This window comes from Thunnus albacares, chromosome 21 (genome assembly GCF_914725855.1).
Source record: "Thunnus albacares chromosome 21, fThuAlb1.1, whole genome shotgun sequence".
NCBI lineage: Eukaryota > Metazoa > Chordata > Actinopteri > Scombriformes > Scombridae > Thunnus > Thunnus albacares.
The window spans coordinates 8525396-8540584 of NC_058126.1; the positions used below are offsets into that span (position 1 = coordinate 8525396).

Here is a 15189-nt window from a genome sequence, read left to right on the forward strand (position 1 = left end):
TCTGCAATCCATATAGAATCAAGTATGAGGATTTTATCTATCATGTTATTTTTCTCCTCCTATCCCTATCTTAAGAAATATATTCAGAAAACACAAAAAACAGTGTAAAAAAGGTATAAACTCCATTCTTAATTCCTATCTAAGCTTAATCTGGAACTTTTATAAACAATATTTGTCATAAATCATGGTATAAAGGACAGTATAGAGTGTTCTTCACCTCATTCAGCTCACAGTATTCTTTAATCTCAATCACACCTCTGTATCTTCCTGTTTCAGATGTAAATGTGGTAACATCTTATCTGATCACAGAGGGATCTCTTACTTTTAGACAAATCATACTTAACATATTTTCTACCTTTGTGAAAATTCACATCACGTTACTGTACTATAAGACTGTGGCAGGAGGTCTCTGAGTTTATTAATGATACATTTATGGCTGGTTTTGCTTTACTGTATAAACATGTACTGTTTGTGTTTTTAAGTTACAACAGGAACAATTGGAAACAAGCTTACATCATCAATCTTTTAATTATCTTGGCTAAGTTTCATATTCATAAGTGCAAGTTTTCAGGCAAAAACTCTCATCTTCTCAGTGTTTCATAAAGAATGTGAGCAGTACTTACACCATTAATTCTTGCACTGATAAGAAGGCTGTTAAGAGTGTTTTGTTACATACATAATAAATTATGTTGATAATGTTGTGAAACTGTTGCTTTTAAAAACTGTATTGTCTGAAAAACTGATATTAGTGGTGTAACTTTACACTTCTACTCCACTACATACAATAAGGGAAATACTGCTGCTTTTACTTCATTACATTTGTTTAACTGCTATAGTAACTAGTTACTTTTCATGGCAAGATTTTACATATGAAATATCAGTTTTATAACATATGATGCAAAGATTAAACTACCCAACAGTTAAAAAGCTTCAGCCTGTCAGTACTGCTGACATGTTGATGCATCAATAATAATGATCCAGTAATAAAACACTGACACATTTTGAATCATATCAGTATTTTTCGGGTGTGGTGTTGCTTTTTTTGTGAATACTGAATATTGATGTTGTAATAAAAAAATATGCTTCAGCACTGAGCCATGCATAAAGCACCTATATCTGAACACTCATACTGTAAAAACATACACAAGCAGCAATATGTCCATGTCTGTACTATAGTAAATCAATGATTCACCCTCCCATCCATAACATGCCGTGACATGTGTAGAATCAAGCATATGATCCTATATGTTGCAAAAAGAATTAGTGTGATTGTGTGTGGGTTGTGCCGAGCTGTCTGTGCTTGTACACATATTATAGTGCAACAAAAACAACTTGGTAATGTAAAGTAATGTCTTAACTTGGGGGGAAAAATCCCTTGATTTGAGTGAAATACTGTAAAATTCTTTAAGTTCACCGATTCTGAAAAAAAAAACAGAAGTCACATTGCAGAGGAAGTTATGCAGCTGACGTTACAGTGACGCAGTTTCATGTTTCTGTGACGTACAAAACCACAACTGTGGTAAATTACATAATGACTCACGGTAAGGTAAAGTGTTTTGATGTAGTGATAATACAGTTCCCCCTTCAGGATCATAGGTGAGGATCCTGAGGTGGTTGAAATTCAGTGTACTCATGGAAATTTAAGCAGCAGATATGTGCGCACACACTCCCAGAGGACACTCCCAAAGACCGGTCTGCCTGCTCAGTGCAACAATAATAATAATTCAAGTCAAGACACAAACCTTAACACAAAGATCTGAATACATTTGAAAATGTTATTAGTAATATCCACTTTATTTGCCATTTCCAAATAACTCACAAAAAATGAATTGAAATGTAAGCTTCACCTCTTGCATTCACAAACAGATAGGCTACATTAGTGGTTATGTTTAAAATAAGTAAACATGAAGGAAACATTTAATTGATGGCATACATCCAACCATCCAACCAAAGACATACAGTATATATCCTTTTTTTTTTTTCTTTTTTTTCTCAAATTCCAAGGGTATTTATATAAAAGGCAAAACAACTTATCTGAATACCCGGTAGGACAGCTTGCTCGTAGCTTTCACACACAAACTTTCACTGTTTTAGTATCACCCTTTAAAACCCAGCTGAAAATATTTGGGCCATCGAGTCTATTAGCTATACATGAAGACGATGGGAAAAAATTAGATCGATTATGGATGTTTGCTTCTGAAACGAGAATGCAACTGTGTAAAGCCAATGTTAGAGTAAGCAAGCACTACGGTGGTCACTTTTAAGTATAGTAGCTTCAACAATCCTCAACAATGAAGACACACAGCACTTAATGTAATGGCCGTAAGCTGAGGAAGGTACGCCGTAAAAGACTTTCTTTTCGCTCTACGTCATTTTCTGTAACTTTCAGGGGGGTTGTCTCAATCATGGTATGGTGTACGGGAGGTTAGCCCTTTAAAAACATATTAATCCAAACTACTTTCCAAACATTCTGACGCCATGGATTCCTAACATTTTGGGTTCGAGCTTACCTCACAACCCCCCCTCCCTCCCTCCCTCCCTCCCTCCCTCCCTCCCTATCTTTAAACTCTCACTCTACAGTGTGCTTTTCAATAAATAAGAACTACCACAAAACATTCTTTTGCATTACTGTCTTTTTGTCACAGTACGGTTGACGAACTGACAAAGCCTGTAATCAAAGCCAGGGATTCTTTAGTGTTCTTGTATTAATTCAGGGAATCTGTATTTTCGTAATATTTGAATGATGAGTGTTCATTTTTTGAAGCTGTGGTCTGATCTACAAACAAGAAGTGCAACACAATACCAAACCACAGTCGAGCACTGATGTTTTGAATTATTTCCAAGTTTCGTTTACTCTTCCTCTTTGCAGTTACAGAAGTTGTTTTTGCATAGACTCCAGTATTGGGCATCATATTTGTTGTGGAAATTCTTTAAATGTAAATGGTGAGCTGTTGCTGTCGGCAACGCACGCAACATTTACTCTTATGTTAGTAACTTAAAAAACTGAATCATAGATGGTTGTTAGACTTTAAAATAACATTCAAATAAAGTGTAATGGTGGAAAAAAAAATGGCTCAGTTATAAGTAAACTAAAAAAAAATAATAGGAGGGGCAGATTTCACAGTGTGTTTTGGTCTATGCAATTTAACTGTTAATCATGTGCTAAATTCTCATTTTTCCAATTTTTTTACACTGCTTCAATCTTCACTTGCCTGTCAAGTTATTCAGCTACATGAGCGAGATGAAGTAAACGTAATCAGGTGTTTGATTTCGATGTTACAACAGTGTTATAACACAGGGTGGTTTTGCACAAACCGTAACAAAAAGGTAAACAAAGCAGAGTGTAGAAACTCTGCACATCATTAGCAGCCTACGATTACAGGCAAACAGGATGGAAAGAGGGGATTATTCACATTCGCAGTGGACAGGTAGGCAACGGTGTGCACTGTACATGAATTACTAAAGCCCTCGTAACCTTGCGTTTCTTTCCCAGGCCGTTTAGAATTAAACCTATTTTACTTCCCCTGACACCCGTCCAACCTTTACCTCCATCATAGATAGTGTTTACACAAAACACGGCTGACGAGATGCGGTGCGTCGCTCCTTTTGATGCAAGTTGTGATTCGTTTCAATTAATAAAGTGGGCACTTGTTTGCACTAGCTAGCATTGTTCTTTGGTGACTGAGAGCAACTTTTTTTGGGCAGGTACCACCTTACATCTATCAGCCTGTATTCCTTTTTTCTATATTTTATGCCTTAAAATTCATCTACCCATTAATGTATTCCCATTTTAGCCCAATTAAGAAATACATACAAGTCAAAAAAAAAGAAGGGGGGTAAACAATTGGTGATTAAAAGTCTGAGCCAGTAAAGTAAAATTGGCAAACGGAATCTTTACATGACTGGAAGCAATTTATCAACTTTAAGATGTGTTGAACACAGCATGTAAAGGATGTAGTGTTATAGGAATCACCTTTTATCAGAGCACCAGGGATTCCTTTATCGCAACCAAATAAAAAAAAAAAAAAAAAAAAGGCAATGAAAAGTCATTAGCCAAGTGAGGTAAAACTTCTGAAATGTTAGAATTGAAAAAAGTTCAAGTGTTGTAAGATCCCTCACAGATTTAAGGGTAACGATCGATGTTTTTTTTTTTTTTTTGTGCATTTGAGAAGGACTCAACAAAGTGACTGGAAAGGGGGGGAAAGAAAATTGAGAAAAAGGATTAGTGCGCTTATCTTACACTGGTTGATATGATAGAGAGAAAAAAAGAGAAGAAAGAAAAAACTTCACAGATAAAAAATATGTGTTCAAAACCCATTACCACGTAATAAAACAACAAACAGGAATGGCATCAAATTTAGGCTCTGGCTAAGATAACACAACAGTCTTTCAAATTAAAATGTTTCGTAGATTCACCAGTGCAAATGTAGATTTTCCTCGGTGGCACTTGATGAATTTGTGGGTCGACACCCTTTGCTGAGTGTGTTAACTTACATTTCCTACCCGAGACGGTGGACTGATTACATGACTTGGGGTTTTCCCAATATTGAGCTCCAGTTATAGCTTCCCCATTTAAAACCTTGGCTATGACACTTTCATTTCATCTCATCTTTTGAACTTGAACTGCACAGTTGTCTGAATATATTATACACATCAAACTTTACAATGAAAAGGTTTTGGAACATTTCATGGGGCCTTAGCTTCTTGTCAAGCTTAGGCCTAAATTAAAACACCGTCCATTTATTACACTCTGTAACGTGGTCAGAGTAAGAGAGAGAGTACATAAATTATTTGGAGTGTCAGCACATAAAAAGTTAGAGCTATAAATGGTGTATGGAGTGCCACCTTACTACTCCCTGACGCACGCTCAGACGTCCTGTTGACCAGGGACAGAGAGTCGTGGTCAGGTATGGGCACAAAATAAATGCAAAAGTCTGAGAAATGTATATGTACATAAGCAGCTATCCTGCTCTCTTTTACCACTATAAAATACAACATCTCTCTCTAATTCTCTTGGCCAAACTTTTACTTTTCTTCTTGCCGTTCTTCTCTTTGCTGTCCTCCATTTTCCTCGCCCGGATCTCTCTCATCAGGTCAAAGAACACCTGTTCAAAAAAAAAAAAAAGAAAAAAAAAAAAATCCTCACATTTCTCTGCTCACCATCAAAAGTTTACTCAAAGTCATCGAGGTCGATTCTTATCTTAAACCGTCAGACTAACCTTGTCAACATTGGCACGGGTTTTGGCAGAAGTCTCCACGTAGCACACGCCCCACTGTTCGGCGCGTGCCTTCGCCTCGTCCGCGCTGACCTGCCGTCGGTCGTCCAAGTCTGATTTGTTACCGACCAAGAGGAAGGGCACGTTCTCATCCTCCTTCACTCGCAGAATCTGCTCTCTGCAAAAAAAAAAAGAAAAACAGGAAATGTCACTCAGCCATGAATTATGTAAATAAACAGGTTACTGCTGGCTTAAAAGGTGCAGTGAGTGGCATCTGGCAAGGAGGTTGCACATTGCAACCAACCGAATACCCCTCCCCTTTCAAAGCATGTAGGAGAACCTACAGTGGCCACGAAAAATGCAAAAGGTCCTCTCTAGAACCAGTGTTTGGTTTGTCCGTTCTGGGCTACTGTAGAAACATGGTGGTGGCAACATCATGGGCTCTGTGGAAGGGGACCTGCTTCCTGTGTTATATAAAAAAGGGCTCATTCTAAGGTAATTAGAAGACAATAATTCTTATTTTAAGGTGATTATACACTAATTTAAACATACTTATGAATATTATATTCCATTTCTGCTGGAGTCTGTTCTGCTAGATACCACTAAATTCTTCACACTGCACCTTTAAGTAAACAGGTTTTGTATTTACTGTGTATCAGGTCAAACAGCAAAAACCAAACACTCAGCTGTGTTCCTACATGTCCGAAAAAGGACTGTTGAAGCACTATAACAAAGGAGGGATAGCTAATGATGACAGTAATTAAAACTGTAACGGGTGTGGAAGTGTTGAGGCTCCACCTGAAGTCTACTGTTGCTGCAAACGACTCCAGTTCTGTGATGGAAAATACACAGAGGAAACCCTCGCCACTGCGAAAGTAGTTATCCCGGATGGCTGCGTAGTCTTCTTGTCCAGCTGTGTCGAGGATGTCGATCTGTACCTCCTCTCCGTCCAGCACCACTTTCTTCCTGTAGCTGTCTGCTTTGGTTGGCTCGTAGTCTTCAACAAACTATGAGGGGAAAGGAAAAAGAAAAAAGTAGACCAAACATCACGATAATGTGAACTTTGGTCAACTTTGTAATCTACTAAACCAACATGAGACAGCTGTGATGCAAATTGATGAAATTGCAAACACGCGCACACACACACACACACACACTCACCTCATCATACATGAACTGGAGCGTAAGGGCAGATTTGCCCACTCCTCCGCTGCCCACCATAATCACTTTGTGAAGGGCTAGAGAGTTCTGCCCTTTTGGCTTAGCAGCTGCCATGGCTCTGTGTACCAAGAGATTCAAGTGTGAAGGGGAGAAAGTTCAAGGTGGAGGGAAGGATTGTGAAATGAAGACCGTGAAAATCAGACTGACGATTCCAGCTGCAACCAGGGGTTGACTGAGAATTCCTGGGGAGATAACAAAAAAAAAAGGGAAGGGAGGGAGGGAGAAGAATGTTTCATCATCATTTCTGATAAAATAACTCGTCTGCAGTGAGATTACATTGCCATCTCTGTGTTTCATCGCAATAAATTCCACTACTATGAAGAATATAACTAGGAGAAATTTCCACAAATGGGGTGCAGTGGGTGATTGTCTGTACCTGAACGAGACAACCGAAAATAAAGTGCGATAATAACCACAGCCATTAATTTGATGCACGAGAACTGCTTTTTAATAGCTTTTTACGTTATCGCTCCTCCCTACAGCTGTGTACAGGTCAGTGGAAAGATTTCATATCAGTTAATGTAACAATATTGCACACAATCCGCTAAGCCAGGATGAACCTGTGAAAACCATTTAGCAAAGTAATACAACCTTTTTTTAACTTCTAGGTGAAATCTGGTAGTATTCCCTCTATGTTTGACAGGAGTGGATCAAATCTGACACAAGCTAAAGCTTTTTAGTGGCCAGTTTCCCCACACTGAACTGTCCAAGAAGACCATGGAAATAAGATGATGTCCAGAAGTGTGCATCAATGCCCTTTCCAGGTTCACAAAGACCTCTGGGGATGAGGGATAAAGGTGGGAATGCAGCCAATAGGTCATTATACAAATTAACAAAATGGGGATCTATGCACTGAAAGCCAATATTACAATTTAGTACTGAAGGTGCTTTTTATTTTACCTTAACCATTTAAACCCCCATAGTCAGAACATATCGCTCCTAAGAAAAAATGTTCATGTTAATTCATATCTAACATTTTCAGGTAAGTGATGAAACCTTGCCTGATGAACCTGATCAACTGATTTCACTATTTCTAAACAAAAGTTACGTTGTCAAGACGCTTGATTAGACTCAAGATGAGGAATGAGAAATACAATGACAACAACACGTGTTCAGGTTGCAAAGATGACCACACAATTTGGTGTAAGGTCATTAGACTGCCTACACTAATATAATAATAAATCAGCGGATCATGACATTGGCAACTAACCTAAATGGCGATAATACAGCACAGCAGGATGGTCTACATATTAGCTGAGCAAGTGAACGTTTTACCTAATTAATTATAGCAACAACAGACAACCGAAATCACAATTAACGTTGAACAATACTCTTAATAATGATGTTAACTTATTAGCAAGTTAGCTGCTGACATGTCAACCTGCAGGTGAACTGGCTGGCTGTTTTGGGCGATGTGGCTAACAAGCCAACTAATATATATATCTAGCTGGTTAGCATCACCTAACCTCTAAATAAGCATAAAGACATCGGCTCAGATAACACATTAAAATCGGATACACACAGCAACAGATGTTCCTTCGACCCTTTCAAACTCGGCTAGGCAGCTAAGGGTGGCCACACACACAGGCGAAAAGGCTAGCAGACGATAACGAGCAGCTAATCACAACTAAATGATGCGACGTACAAAGAGAGCTAACATGAACAGCAGCAAGCGTTTCAACAAAGCTAAATGTGTGACTGACATCACCTACCGGTAAATTAGATGGTATTCGGCTCGGTGCAGCGTTTCACGAAGGCTCAATTGTGGTGGCAAAATGAAAAAGGACTCAGCTAGCTACTTGTTAGCTCATGGCTAGCGCCCTAGCTTGGCTGGGTAGCTGTTAGCAGCAGACTGACTGCGCGTCCTGTGGGCTCGGCTCAGTCTGACAACGCCCGCCCGCCTGGGACAACAAGACATTTCCTTTCACTTTTTTAAATGACTGTTTCTTATTTATAACATTCTTGCCAACAGTTATTACTAATAACATTATTTTCAGAATTACTCTTTGTTATTTGCTTTGCGGTTGAAATATGCATTAAAGAGCAGTGGGTTGAACATGACACATAATTGATTAATTGGCTAATCCGCATAAATGTTTGCACGCCTGTGCAGAAGGAGGCGTATTGTCAAGTCAGCAAGTGTTAAATAGACTTTTCAGAAGGCAGGTAATGAAGTTTTTGTACAAAATGAACAGATATTTTTTAAAATTAAATCCAAACACATTAACTTTTAACTCAAAACATGCTTGTTTACTGTGAAGATATGCTTTAAAATTGCCTGAAATTAAAGAAAAGACCATAACAAATTGAAGGGTGTGGATGCTGATTTATATTTTGTCTTTTTTTTTTTTTTTCTTGTGTGTACTATTAGTGATGAAGTCCATAATCTCTGACCTGCGCTTGAAATATGCAGAAAAGACTTGGAATGAAACCTTCCAGCTTGTAAGAAGATGCATGGTAAGACTAATTCCAGTAAACACTGTCATATCTGATCCTCCGCTCTCATACTCACATCTCACATTCACATCAGCTTTACTGTCCCCTTTTAAATGTCACAGTGCCAATATGAGATCACACAAAAGTCATCTTTTTCTTCTTGTTTGTTTTATGTCGGTAAAGACGTGATAAATGCATGAATAACAGATATTTGGCCGGTCACTGGGTGGTTTCTCTAATATGATGATGTGCTAATCAGGAACTGGTGTGGTGATGCACTGAGAATGAGATCATCTATGCTAGAACATTCAAGTCTTTGTTGTTTGATCAGCAGTCTGTGCATTGAGAGTTATCAAATCTTTACTTGGATTCAGTTCAGTTTTTTTTCCTCATTTTTAATTTTGCAGCTTAATGACTGGAATTCGTTTCTATGTTTAACGCTATCCTGTTCGGAAAGATATTTACTGTCTAACAAAAAGGCTGAAATGAAGTATATAATGCACATGTAGCACTGATATATTGAAGCTCTAAAGAGGGTTAGTTAGTTTTCTTTTATATTTGTTATGGGTGGAGCACCAGGACAGATAATACTCTGGATTAATGTGAAGCTGAGCTTGGCAGTGGTCAGTCTCTAAAGTATGGTAAAGAAACTTGGATTACTTGGTGGTCTGAAGTGATGTGTGGTCCAAAGGGATAAGGCAGCTATCTGCCAGCAGTAATGTTCAAGAGGACTTTTATAGGACTATAAGTAATGAGGGTAGAGCTCTAGGGGTACTTGCAATGCACAATGCATTTTTACACGCCCGGGTGCATTAAGCTCACTGCCTCCCTATACATACCCATCCCAAAGTGCAAAGCATCCAAATGTCAACATTTCCCTGCGCCACTGTGTCACACAGTTTGTGTTGCACAGTGGGATGGGCCTGGAAGACCAAAGACTGTTTACACAAGGATGACATTGTCACACAACTGCTCCATTGTTGCTGCTGCTGCTGCTTTTCTCGTAATAGGACAAATCCAGAGATGAATCCAAACCCTGTGAGCTGCTGGGTAGATCCCTGGAAAGGCTCCAGGAAGTGTTTAATGGTAAAAAAAACAATATACTGATGATTCTGTATGTGTTTTGGTCTTCATGTAGTTCAGTGTATATAGAATTGACTTGTATTTTGGCTCTACTTGCGAATCAGTCAGTCTCTCTATATTTCAGTGTCCTCTATGAACGCCATGAGGTCTCGTCTGGAGATGATAGCCAAACAACGAGGGTAAAGAGTTGACTTATTGATGCGGTTTTTCCTCGATGTAATCATTCCTCCTGTTCATACTGGCTATTAAAATATCTCCTTCAAATGTGCTTTCATATGTAGGTGATGGGGGACAAAATCCACAGTGTGTCATTTTGTGCAAAAATTCATTTCCAAGTTTATATGAAGCTTTATATGAGGCTTCAGCAGTGCGAGTTAGTCATGTCGAGTGGATATCTGCCACATTTACAGTCTTTTTAGCATCAAATTCTCTCTTTGTGTTCCCTCAGACAGTGTTTCCCTGTTGAGCTGTGGTGGAAGAATCGTAACAAACAGTGACTTTGGCACTAAAAAGACTAACATTTCATAGCTTCATACTATCTAGCTTGTGGATTTCGGCCTCAATCACTTACATTGTAAGTGCAATATGAAGGGACCTTCTAATAGCTAGTATGAACAGGAGGAATGATTATGGCAAGAAAAACCTATTTCAATGTTTATTTGGGCACCTGACTATCGTTTTAAGACAAACTTTTTCTTTTGTTACCTCTCATCCTATCTAATAATGTGGTTCCACTAACTTTCTTCCATATTCACGTTTGCACTCTAGGATGGGCTTTCACATCACTGAGGCCACATGCTACCTGACAGCCGACTTATTCTACCTGGAAGTGGTGTTGCTGCCGTGTGGTGGGGTGGAGGAAGTAAAAGTGGCCCCACACGGAGGTTCCCCTGTTGTAAGTGGACTGTCTGGGTTTCCAGCAAGCAATTTACAACACTCCCCTTTACCCTGTACTGTGCTAATAAAATGTAATTTTCTTGCAGTCCAGTGAATCCCTTCTTCAGCTGCTGAGGTAAGAGGTAGAGCGATGGTAAATTTTAGTTCACAGCCAGCACACTGCAGCAGCACTGCTGTTATCCCCCACATTATGGGGATTGAGATGACAGTGCTATTTAAATGATTACCTAAAGATAAACAGCTTTAGATGCTCGTGCTGAGTGTACTGCTGTACGGCTCTCCACAGGTCAAAAAATTTTGCTGACTTCTCTATGAAATTGGAAGGCCTCTTCACCCAGTACAACATCCCTGGAGACAAGTACCTACTCATAAAAATGTTTATTAGTTTGAACAGTACGGGGCCTCTTGCAGTCATTTTAACTTTCCCTGTCTTTTTTTTTTTCCAGTGATGTCAAATTAAAACTGTTTGCATCTCTACAATACCTTGGAAAAGACTTGCAAGTACTATCACATTTGTCAAGGTGAGTGACATGAAACATGAAGGCTTAAAACTTGTTAGAAAGATTGGAACCGACACTGTTTATCTGCTTTCAGGGTAACAGAGGACAGTGACCCCCAAATGGACATGATTACCAATAGCAGGATTGGGTGTCTAATAGCTGGAAAAGAAGGTTCATACTGACAAGAGGCAAAAACTATTTAAAAAAATATTTTCTTCAGTCATTTAACTTTTTAATCGATAACATTTTCTACTACTAGATTGCCCTTTGACTATCCAGTTCTATACAATCCCAACTGATGGGATGAAGACTTCAGTTGCACGTAAGATCCCAAAGCTCTTAACAGACAGAAATGCACTAATGTAATCTCATGTTAAACTAAAGCAGTTTACTAATAGACCTATCAGATATCTTGTGAATGCAACATTTACATTTTGAGTCTCTGAAAGAATCTTTAGTATCTGTATAATTCCCCGCTGAAAAGCTCTTTTATTTAAATTCCAGGTATGGAGCCAGTTGTGCAGGCAGCTCAGGTGACCGTGAGCCCCAGCGATGCCACTCACAAGCTTCAGATGGCATCTGTGATCCCACAGCCTACACAGCTGGATCTCCAGGGGTAACATGTTGTTTAATCTTCTCACTCAACGGAATACTTTTTCATTTTACATCCCACAGTAAATCTGGATTTCAGTGTCAAACTGTGTTAATAAGAAGTAGTAAAATTGTGTGCTGTTGCAGTTATCCAGTGTTTACACCATTGAGTGAGGGGCCATATGAGACGTTTCCTGCCTGCTTTCTGCTCAAACTGAAGCCAGCAATACCAATGATGCTGTCTTTTGTTAAGAAGCTTAGCCAAATTACAGGTCTGGAAACATTTCACAATAAATTCTTCTACTGTGTGAAATTCACACATGCTTTTTATTTCTTTTCGCACATAATGTAAGTATTACATTTAGTGTTTTTTTGGGTTTTTTTTTTTTTCCTCTTTAGTCCTCAAGCATATATTTATGTCCCATCTGTATTCTGCTGTTTTTTCCTTCTGTGACACATCCTAGATGTGACCATACCAGATGTTGACCTGCAGTGGGCACCATTACCCAAGCTTCTGCAGAGAGGTTCACTAAGTGCAAACAGCCATGGGGAGACATTAGATGAGCAGGATACTATTTTTACTGTGGTATGTACACGCTTGTTGCCTTAGTGATTGACACCGTTGTGTGTTACACTACAATTCACACAGTAAGCTAAATGATTATACAAGCCTTGAATGTAATGTATGACACAAAACTAATCAATAGCCTTTTCTGTCCAGCCTCTTCCTGGTGATGTGATGCACAGTTATATTTTCCCTGGAGCTGCATGGGAGGTGCCTGCCCAGAGAGCGACTGTGATGGACAATATTCCCTTCACCCATCCGGCCCACGTACCAGCCCTGCTGGAGCTGCTGCGCCATCAATGTGCCATCAACACCCTACTGAGAAGCTGTATGTGCACCAGTCCAGGTAGGAGAGGAATTGGAGAAAGTCATCTCTGTAAAATTGGCAGGAACAAAATTGTTTTTTTTTTTTTTCTTTTTTCACAATCATGTAATACTTTATTGATGGCTCTGTTTATCAGGATCTGCTTGTGACCTGCATTTCGAAGTCCTTCCGGAGTCTGACACCAGCTTTTCTGTGACCTTTCACCGACCTGACGCCGACTCCCTTGCTGTTTGTGAGCATTTCCCACACGTTTTTATTAAAGGTCAAGAATAAGTGCTGTTGTCTGAGAGCCTCAACATCTGAAAAACGTTTCTTAATCAAATCAATTTACCTAATTGGTTGTGATTTTGTTTTAAGCCATATGGAGGGTTATTTAAAGGTGCAGTGTATAGAATTTAGTGGCATCTAGCAGAATGGACTTGGCAGAAATGGAATATAATATTCATATGGATGCTTTAGTGTATAATCACCTGAAACTAAGAATTGTCGTGTTTTCGTTACCTTAGAATGAGCTCTTTATATCTACATAGGGAGCGAGTCCTCTTCCACAGAGCCTGCCATGTTGTCCAGAACGGACAAACCAAACACTGGCTCTAGAAAGGGCCTTTTGTGTTTTTTAGCGAGTTTCGCAGCCAGTGTAGATTCTCCTACATGCTTGAAATTGAGGGGTGAGGGTGAGGGGTTGCAATCTTCGACTTCACCACTAGATGCCACTAAATCCTACACACTGCACCTTTAAGGTCAGGTCAATGATAAATATGACATAAAAATCTGTCTTAAATTACTTGTTTGTGCTTTTTTTTTTTTTTGTCCACAGTACTGATGGACATTTCTGATTGTCATCAGATTAACTGCAGTTTGTTTGGAGCAGGAATAGGGGATTCCTCTATGGATGAATATGTCTCCAGTGTTTTGAAGAGGTATGGTTTCATAACTTGTATCTACCCCTCCTTGCTCTACAATTTGAAAAAGCTGCCTCCTTCCTTAGTAGGATCATCGTCTTGCTTCCTGGGGGAAATTAGATTGAAGATTGTTTTGATATGCAGGAATATGAACTGGATTGACTTCAATAATGTCAATGTTACCAAATTTTTAATATAAAAAATATGTCAGACCCTGCCATCTTTGCATTCTTACCTCCAGTCTGATCTCTTCCAATACTTGTTTGTTTTTTGACTCAGGTGCATGTCCGTTCCTGTAACCCTGCAAGCATTATACAGCAAGATAGAGCAGATCACCTCTACCCCACTTTCTCCCAGCCGCACGTCCACCGCAGAGGCCGAAAATGACCACTCGTCTCCCTCGATTACCACTTTGACGGACGCCAACACCACGTTCTCCCAGAGTGCAGCTGTGCCAGAGGACGGCTTCACAATCTCCGGTTCAGCCTGCTATGCCATGTCTGTAGCCAAATCTGAACTTCTTTCTGAAATAAACACAAGTCCTGCTGTCAACCCTTACCCCTTCGCTCCCGTGGGTGTGTTTTCACACTGGATCACCAATAACGGCCAACTGTCAGAGCTGATCTAACTGATTTGTATGTGCATTACATGTGATGTCCTAAAGTTAAGCTTTTTAGATTAATATTTTTAGACTTGAATAAATGGTTTTTGATAAAGCATCTTGTTCCTTCACACTTCAGATCAGTAAAACTATGAAACCTGTCATTTATATTTTGTCAATTTTCAAGCTGTTGTCAGCTAGAGATGCTTTATAACTGCAGCAGGTTGAGTTTTGTGAGCTTGCGTATATTAGAGCTGAAGTCTTTCTAGCTATGCATTCCAGTGTGGCAGAGATTGCTGGCTGTAAAGGTCTGAGGTTTGGCATTTGACCTCTCAGACAGCCAAGAGCCCATTTGATTAGTACCATGTGAGCCAATCAAACATTGTTAAAATACATTATGCATTCTTGACAGCTTGTAAGAGCAAACTCAGATCAACACACTGCAAATTAAAAAAAAAAAAAGAAATCTCTGTTGGATACAGAAATAACATCAAGGACACGGCTTGATTGATCAACATGAAATGTATGATGACTCCTAGTACACTTGCTAAGCCAGTTTTTTTTCTCTCTTTTGAGACAAAATGTTTTGTACAATGAATGCAATTTGGTGTGAAAGTGTAGGAGTTGTGTGCTTCTGTGGGATGGAAACTCCACAGTCTGAAATCTCTTGATTACTGCGGAGCACCCTGTGCACAACAGTGCTTTTCCTGGGTGCCAGCCAGAACAGCTACCAATATAGCACAAATGATTAGTCTGTGTACTATAAGAAATACTTTGTTTTATGTTTGCATATTGTATATCTTCATCATGTAACATTGAAGGTGTTTGTAAGAATATTAGATATAGTAGTGC

At 39.2% G+C, this 15189-nt stretch overlaps 2 protein-coding genes across 9 annotated transcripts; one reads left to right on the forward strand and one right to left on the reverse strand.

Annotated features, from left to right (window-relative positions):
* Window positions 1-1773: 1773 nt before the first annotated feature.
* ralaa (v-ral simian leukemia viral oncogene homolog Aa (ras related)) lies at window positions 1774-9706 on the reverse strand. Of its 4 annotated transcripts, none has more exons than XM_044340420.1 (6): window positions 8950-9706; window positions 6585-6619; window positions 6378-6495; window positions 6015-6223; window positions 5220-5394; window positions 1774-5105 (listed from the first exon to the last, which is right to left on the reverse strand). In XM_044340420.1, exons 3-6 carry the CDS (start codon window positions 6489-6491, stop codon window positions 4983-4985), a joined length of 621 nt encoding a protein of 206 aa, XP_044196355.1. In that variant the 5' UTR covers window positions 6492-6495; window positions 6585-6619; window positions 8950-9706; the 3' UTR covers window positions 1774-4982. The 4 variants fall into 4 exon arrangements, with proteins under 4 accessions (XP_044196355.1, XP_044196354.1, XP_044196356.1 ...); XM_044340419.1 differs by lacking the exon at window positions 8950-9706 and adding an exon at window positions 8150-8320; XM_044340421.1 differs by lacking the exons at window positions 6585-6619; window positions 8950-9706 and adding an exon at window positions 8150-8320.
* zgc:111976 (uncharacterized protein LOC553663 homolog) lies at window positions 8504-14453 on the forward strand. 5 transcript variants are annotated; one of them, XM_044340409.1, is made up of 17 exons: window positions 8504-8603; window positions 8809-8894; window positions 9884-9959; window positions 10081-10135; window positions 10725-10851; window positions 10940-10968; window positions 11140-11211; window positions 11300-11374; window positions 11448-11524; window positions 11613-11675; window positions 11849-11969; window positions 12092-12216; window positions 12409-12530; window positions 12666-12855; window positions 12971-13096; window positions 13652-13754; window positions 14016-14453. In XM_044340409.1, exons 2-17 carry the CDS (start codon window positions 8811-8813, stop codon window positions 14362-14364), a joined length of 1794 nt encoding a protein of 597 aa, XP_044196344.1. In that variant the 5' UTR covers window positions 8504-8603; window positions 8809-8810; the 3' UTR covers window positions 14365-14453. The 5 variants fall into 5 exon arrangements, with proteins under 5 accessions (XP_044196344.1, XP_044196347.1, XP_044196346.1 ...); XM_044340412.1 differs by having other exon boundaries at window positions 12971-13066; XM_044340411.1 differs by having other exon boundaries at window positions 11858-11969.
* The last annotated feature ends 736 nt before the right edge of the window (window positions 14454-15189 follow it).